The sequence below is a fragment of the Mirounga leonina genome, unplaced genomic scaffold (assembly GCF_011800145.1).
Source record: "Mirounga leonina isolate KUSES-001 unplaced genomic scaffold, KU_Mleo_1.0 Mir_199, whole genome shotgun sequence".
NCBI lineage: Eukaryota > Metazoa > Chordata > Mammalia > Carnivora > Phocidae > Mirounga > Mirounga leonina.
In genome coordinates this window covers 13,042,517-13,050,219 of record NW_023270498.1, presented here as the reverse complement: position 1 = coordinate 13,050,219, position 7,703 = coordinate 13,042,517, and the positions used below count along the sequence as shown (strand labels likewise).

Genomic DNA, 7,703 nt, shown 5'->3' with positions numbered 1-7,703 from the left:
CCTGAGCCGAAGGCAGTCGCTTAACCAACTGAGCCACCCAGGCGCCCTGTTTTGGATTTTTGAGATAGTTATTCAACACAGATCTGAGGAAAAGTCACTTGGCAGGATTTTCAAAGTTCAGGAGAGAACTAGTCTTTTTTCATGTCCACTTTTCCAGTTCGTCCATCTGTTCCTTCTCTTCTCTTCTCTTTTCTTCTTTTCTCTCTCTCTCTTTCTTTCTTAAAGATTTTATTTATTTAGTTGAGAGAGAGAGAGCATAGCAGGGGGAGAGGCAGAGGGAGAGGGAAAAGCAGTTTCCCCGCTGAGCAGGGAGCTGGATGCAGGGCTTGATCCCGGGACCCTAAGATCATGACCTGAGCTGAAGGCAGACGGTTAACCGACTGAGCCACCCAGGTACCCCTCCAGGTCTTTAATTAAGTAAAATTTGGTTATAGTTTTCTGACTTGGGACTATTCTTATTTTTGTAATCAAAGAGCACATAAATTTTCTTTTTCTTTGTTCTGTAGTAACCGAGGGAGGGCAGCAAATGATGTTGCTGGTACTCATGGATTGTGCCCCGTAGGCAGGGATATGAGGGCAGGGGTGTGGTCTTTTGTTCACTGCTGTGTCTGCTCTGCCTAGAGCCCTGTCTGTAACATAGTAGGTGCCCAATAAATATTTGCTGAATGGATTGAATGTGTTGAAATATTGCAGTCTGAAATTTTATATGAAATCTCCAGACTTTGAAATCATGGCAGCTAGTTAAAAACTTTAAATTGTGTATGGGTCAAATAAAACATCTCTCAACTGCCAATGTTCCCAGTTTGTGACCTTTAGTCTGTCTTTCTTTCTTTCTTTCTTTCTTTCTTTCTTTCTTTCTTTCTTTCTTTCTTTCTTTTCTTTTCTTTCTTTCTTTCGCAAAGAACTTTATTAACCTTGTTTCAGACTTTATTCCCAGGCTTCTTCAGCTTAATTAGCTGCAAAGAATGAATTGTGTATAAGCAAAAACTGAAGAGAGCTGCAGTGTCTAAGGGACTTGGGCTTAAAAATATTAGAGATCTAGATTTTATCAGATCCATGAACAAAATTTTAAAAAGCAGTCATAATATAAAATAGCAGCTCCCAGTAACTTCTTCAAGTTTTATCTTCTTCAGAAGTTGACTCAATTCCGTTTGCTTCATTCTTGGAAGCTTCATCAAAATTCTCCACAAGATCTGGAACTTCATCATCATCATCCTCTCCAATAGCAAGTGGTGCTTTTCCATCCACAGATTGTGTGGGCAGAGCTTCAGCCAGTCTTCTTAAACTACTCAGACTGTCTGCACCAAGTTGGTTTAAGATCCTGGGTAGCATTTCCGTCAGCTGCTTTGTCCCAGCATGGCCTGGAATGGTGGAAGTGTTCGCTGCCAGCGATGCCTGAACTTTGGGGTGGTTAGAGGGCATCACTGTTCCTTGGTTTGTGAACATACTCACTTCTTCAATACCAGAGATATTGTTTACACCTAACTTCTTCAAGGAGAACTGAAGTTTTTTATCATCTGCTGTAGCTGTTCTATGAACCACCTTCTTTCGGCGAGCAGTTCCTTTCCCACCAATGTGCACTTGTGTTTGCAGTTTGGCAAGTTTCTCCTGGTTCGTGATAGTTTCTTTCATCTTGTTGGAGCAGAAATGGGACTGCATGGGGGAACAGAGTTGGTGCTCAGGGGGTCTCGAGTGGACCAGCTGAGATTAGGTGCACACACACGGGGACGCAAGATGGCAGCTCTTTAGTCTTTATTGTCACGTGCCATCCATGCTGATTCTTTCCAGAGGCCACTGATCCTCTCTAAAGCCCTGGGTAGGAAAGCCATGTAGGCCTCCAATTAAGATTCCTGACATTATCTCCACCTGAGAGATGAATGTAAACATATAAAATTATCTAATTGTAGCCCTACCTTGACGTTGCTTTATTTAAAAAAAAATTAATGTATTGGAAACTTCAAAAAAATGGAAGTAGCTGGACTTTCTCTTGACTCTGACAGGTGCTGTCTGATCCTGAAGATCCAGATTCATACCTACCTTTTCGTTGAAACCTCTTCTTACTGGTTTATTACTGGAAGACTGCCTTTCTGGGATCTTGTAGCTCATTTTTTACCCTGATGTTTTGGGCATGCCATTCCATTTGATGCTTACCATGATTGCTTTGTTTTGTTACTGGTTCATTTCCAGTTAGAACTAATGCTTCTTCTACTTTTTTCTTTTTTTTTTTAAAGATTTTATTTATTTATTTGAGAGAGAGAGAGTGAGAGAGCATGAGTGGGGGGTGGGGGGCGGCGCAGAGGGAGAGGGAGAAGCAGACTCCCCGCTGAGCAGGGAGCCTGATGCAGGACTCCATCCCAGGACCCTGGGATCATGACCTGAGCTGAAAGCAGATGCTTAACCAACTGAGCCACCCAGGCACTGCTAGAACTAATATTTCTTTTCTCCTCTAGCCTGTGTCCTCTCTTTTCTCTTGTGAGGTTGTTTTTTTGTTTTTGTTTTTTTTTTAATAAATGAGTCTATTCTTTGGCCTCTTGTTTTGTTTTCCAAAAGGCTGTGTCTGTTTTTCTTGATCAGTTTCAGTGGTAAAGTCTAATGGGCTAATAGATTAATTATATTATTTAGATGAGATTAGAATTTAAACCTAACTCATATTCACAAGTAGTCTCTTCTTGGGGGCTAGTGATAAATACTTTAATTGTAATTACTTATATAGTGATTAGTTTCTAATATCAATATTTAATCAGACCTTATAAAATCCTTAAAAGATACTGTTTCGTGCCATTTAATCATTGATTTTCTGAGCTCTGTCTACATTGTCAGTTGCTTTTTGTGCAAAGGAAAATTTTTCTGTAACTCTATAGTGTTATCTTTGAATCTAATACAAATATATCCCTTGAAGTAGATGATCAGGAAAAAACACCCTATATTTGATGTTTTTAAACTTTTACTTTGAAGCAAGACCTAGTTGACTAAAATTTTATTCTAGAATACTATTTGAAATTAAATGAACCTGCTATTCCGAAACTTATGTTGCCGTTTATGATTTGTTGCTATAACACACAATTTTTTCCCAATTGTATTGAGAAATAATTAACATAAATCACTGTGTAAGTTTGAGGCAAATGACATGATGGTTTGATTTACATACATTGTTACCACAATAGGTTCAGCTAACATCCATCTTCTCATGTAGATACAGTAAAAAGAAAAGAAAGAAGAAAAGAAAAAAGGAAAAAATATTCTTCTTGTGATGAGATCTATTAGGATTTACTCTCTTAACAAATTTCCTATATAACATACAGCAGTGTTAGCTGTAGTCATCATGCTGTACATTACATCCCTAGTATTTAATTTACTTTTTGACTGGCAGTTTTTACCTTTTGACCACCTTCCTCCAATTCCCTCTGCCCCCACCCTCCACCTCTGGTAACCACAAGTCTGATCTCTTATTCTATGAGTTTGGTTTTTTAAAAAATTCCACATATAAGTGAGATCATACAATATTTGTATTTGTCTGACTTATTTCATTTAATAATGCTTTCAAGGTCCATCCATGTTGTCACAAATGGTAGGATTTCCTCAATTTTTTATGGCTTAATAGTGTTCCATTGTGTATATATACTATAGCTTTATCCGTGCATCCATCAATGGACACAGGTGATTTCTTATTTTGCTATTGTAAATAATGCTGCTATGAACATGGGGTGCATATCTTTTTGAGTTAGTGTTTTTGTTTCCTTTGGATATATTCCTAGAAGTGGAATTGCTGGATCATATTGTAGTTCTCTTTTTAATTTTTTTTGGATCCTTCATACTGTTTTCCACAGTGGCTGTACGAATTTACATTCCTACCAGAAGTGCACGAGGGGTCCCCTTTCTCCACATCCTCACCAACATTTCTTTTGTTAGCTCTTGTCTTTTTGACAATGGCCATTCTAACAGGTGTGAGGTGATTATCTCATTGTGGTTTTAATTTGCATTTCCCTAATAACTAGTGGATGTCAAGCTTCTTTTTCTGTACCTGATGGCCTTTTGTCTATTTTCTTTGGAGAAATATCTTTTTGGGTCCTTTGCCCATTTTTTGATTGGGTTATTTGTTTTTTTATTTGAGTTGTGTGAGTTCTTTGTATGCTTTGGGTATTAACCTGTTATCAGCTATAGGGTTTGCAAATATTTTTTCCCATTCTGTAGGTTGTCTTTTCACTTTGTTGATGGTTTCCTTTGTGCAGAAGCTTCTCAGTTTGATGTAGTTCCACTTGTTTTTTTTTTTTATTTTTATGTTTTAAAAGATTTTATTTATTTATTTGACAGAGAGAGACACACTGAGAGAGGGAACACAAGCAGAAGGATGGGAGAGGGAGAAGCAGGCTTCCCGCCGAGCAGGGAGCCCGATGTGGGGCTTGATCCCAGGATTCTGGGATCATGACCTGAGCTGAAGGCAGACACTTAATGACTGAGCCACCCAGGCGCCCCTCCACATGTTTATTTTTTATTTTATTGCTTGTGCTTTTAGTGTCAAATCCAGAAGAATCATTACCAAGACCCATGTCAAGGAACTTTGTTCCTATGTTTTCTTTTAGGAATTTCATGGTTTTAAGTCTTATGTCTAAGTCTTTAATCCTTTTTGAGTTAATTTTTGTGAGTGATGAATGGTGTAAGATATGGGTTTAGTTTCATTCTTTTACATATGAGTATCCAATTATCCCAGCACCATTTGTTGAGAAGACTTGTCTTTTCTCCTTTGAGTGTTCTTGGTTCCCTTGTCATACATTAGTTGGCCATATATGCTTGGGTTTATTTCTGGGATTTCACAGAAACTTAAAGATTTATTTATTTATGATGCCATTTTATTATAAAATCTCACTTGCCATTATTCTGGTTTAAATAATATTTAACAAAAATCTTTTGCAGACTCAGCATTTCTTTGCACATTTAATGCCAAGAAACAGAAAGAGCTGACCTAAACTGCCAAAGCTTTTTACTTTTTGACCTAAACTGCTGAAGATTTTTACTTTTTGCTTGCCAAAAACTGAGAGTAGTTTTTTTCTTTTAAATTTGACATTTATTAAATCTAAAGACTGCTAATAGGATATTTCTTTCTGGATATTGACTTTCAGGGATGGATTCTAGTAAAGATGATATGGTAGGACTTAGTGAATAACATGAGCAGGTAGAGTTTGGACAGTTCCAACAAGTTCTTATGGTCCCTCTAAATTGCAAATTCCACTGAATTGAGCTGATTTTGTTTAGGCAACTGTGAATGTATATGATGGGTGAACGTTGGTTTGGATGTCTCATGATGTTTAAGAGTTAAAAATTAATAGCTCATACTATTATTTTCAGGAGCTGGTGATGATACACGAACTTGGGGGCCACCTTTTGTGGGGACAGAAAGTACTTATTTTCTCAGTGTTAATCGAAATAAAAAAGTAAGAATATAATTTCTTTCTTTGTTTTTTTGTGTGTAATTCTCTTGTAATAACAAAACTTTTGATATCATCTTGGCTCATTCATTTCTATCCTTTTTTTGTATATAATATTTAAAATAAGGTGAAATTTTATTCATTCACCAAGTACCAAATAGAAACAAGAGAGCTTTTTACTAATCTTCCTTCTCTACTAACTTAAAATATTTCAAGAGAATTTCTAATTGTTTATAATGGAAATGATTTTATTAAAGAAAGAAATTATTTGATTCTTTACATTTTATTCTTTTGGAGATCACTAATTGCCTAACACTTGGTATTATTTGAAAAATTTTTACTGTTATCCTTGGTATCATCCTAATATAGTTACATTGCAAATAAAATCAGTAAAGATAATTTAAATGTTTCTTCATGAGGAAAATACACTTGCTTTAAGAGGAGAACATATGATATGAATGGCTCCCTTACTGAACTGTCAGTAATATGAAAACCTTTATGATACTATTTTAATATATATATTTTAATTTTTAGAGTATAGCTGTTAATATCAAGGATCCAAAAGGGGTGAGAATCATCAAAGAGGTACAGTATGCTCTATGGAAGACGTCTTACCACCTGGGTTGTAACTGGGGATTTGAACATCAGAGTAAAAGATTCTTTGAGTTAATTTTTTTAATTTTTTAAAAAAAATTTTTCTTTTTCCCTTTTTCAACCAACATCTTATCAATTGCTTTTTAAAAAATATCTTTTTTATTTTTCATTTTTAGAGTCATATTCTATCCCTTCATAGTAGTTAACCTTATTTTTGGTATATACATATATATAAGTTGTTCTCTCTTTAAAATATTGGGGTACAGTTTCTTCTAACAGACCAAAATATACCCTAAATCTCTAGTGTATGGATTTGTTCTAGTCTCCTGCCTGATCACATTCTCTCCCTTTTTTTTTAAATCCTCTTCTTTCTTTTTTCAACCAACTTATCAATTCCTTTTATAAAATCCTTTATAATTTTCATCTTTACAGTCATATTCCATCCCTTCATTGTATTTACCCTTATTTTTGTACATATATAAGCTTTTCTTTCTTTAAAATTTTGGGAGGTACTTTCTTCTAACAGACCAAAATACATCCAAAATCTAGTGTGTGGCACTGATCTATGCACCAGCCTGATCGTATTTGATCATATTCTTCTTTTTTTTTTTATCTTTTTTTTTTCTTTTTTCATTCTTTCCCTTTCTTTTCCCCCAGTTTCAGGTCTCTTCTGATTTGTTTAGTATATATTTTTCTGGGGTTGTTGTTACCCTGTTAGCATTTGTTCTCTCATTCATCTATTCTCCTCTGGACAAAATGACAAGATGGAAAAAATCACCTCAAAAAAAAAAGAACAAGAGACAGTACTGACTGCCAGGGACCTAATCAATACGGACATTAGTAAGAAGTTGGAACTAGAGTTCAGAATGATGATTTTAAAGATACTAGCTGGGCTTGAAAAAAGCATGGAAGATATTAGAGAAACCCTTTCTGGAGAAATAAAAGAACTAAAATCTAACCAAGTCAAAATCAAAAAGGCTATTAATGAGGTGCAATCAAAAATGGAGGCTCTAACTCCTAGGATAAATGGGCAGAAGAGGGAGTTAGTGATATAGAAGTCCAAATGATGGAAAATAAAGAAGCTGAGAAAAAGAGATAAACAACTACTGGATCACGAGGGCAGAATTTGAGAGATAAGTGATACCATAAGACGAAACAACATTAGAATAATTGGGATCCCAGAAGAGGAAGAAAGAGAGAAAGGGGCAGAAGCTATATTGGAGCAAATTATAGCAGAGAACTTCCCTAATTTGGGGAAGGAAACAGGCATCAAAATCCAGGAGGCACAGAGAACCCCTCTCAAAATCAATAAAAATAGGTTAACACCCCGACATGTAATAGTAAAACTTCTGAGTCTCAGAGACAAAAGAGAAAATCCTGAAAGCAGCTCGGAATAAGAGATCTGTAACCTACAGTGGTAGAAACATTAGATTGGCAACAGACCTATCCACAGAGACCTGGCAGGCCAGAAAGGACTGGCAGGATATATTCAGAGCACTAAATGAGAAAAATATGCAGCCAAGAATACCATATCCAGCTAGGCTGTCATTGAATATAGAAGGAGAGATAAAAAACAAAAACTAAAGGAATTTACAAACAGGAAACCAGCCCTACAAGAAATACTGAAAGGGGTCCTCTAAGCAAAGAGAGAGCCTAAAAGCAACATAGACCAGAAAGGAACACAGA

At 36.1% G+C, this 7,703-nt stretch overlaps 2 protein-coding genes across 2 annotated transcripts in view; one reads left to right on the top strand and one right to left on the bottom strand.

The window, feature by feature from the left end:
* Positions 1-2,035, bottom strand: part of LOC118024558 (transcription factor BTF3-like) — a 3,068-nt gene extending 1,033 nt beyond the window's left edge. The window contains exon 1 of the mRNA XM_035026535.1: positions 1,156-2,035. Coding sequence (XP_034882426.1) covers positions 1,156-1,659 — 504 coding nt within the window. The 5' untranslated portion in view covers positions 1,660-2,035. The remainder of the gene's footprint in view (positions 1-1,155) is intronic.
* SUGCT (succinyl-CoA:glutarate-CoA transferase) overlaps positions 1-7,703 on the top strand; it is a 780,750-nt gene that overhangs the window by 30,479 nt on the left and 742,568 nt on the right. The window contains exons 4-5 of the mRNA XM_035026545.1: positions 5,344-5,429; positions 5,958-6,008. Of these exons, the coding sequence (XP_034882436.1) occupies positions 5,344-5,429; positions 5,958-6,008 (137 nt within the window). The remainder of the gene's footprint in view (positions 1-5,343; positions 5,430-5,957; positions 6,009-7,703) is intronic.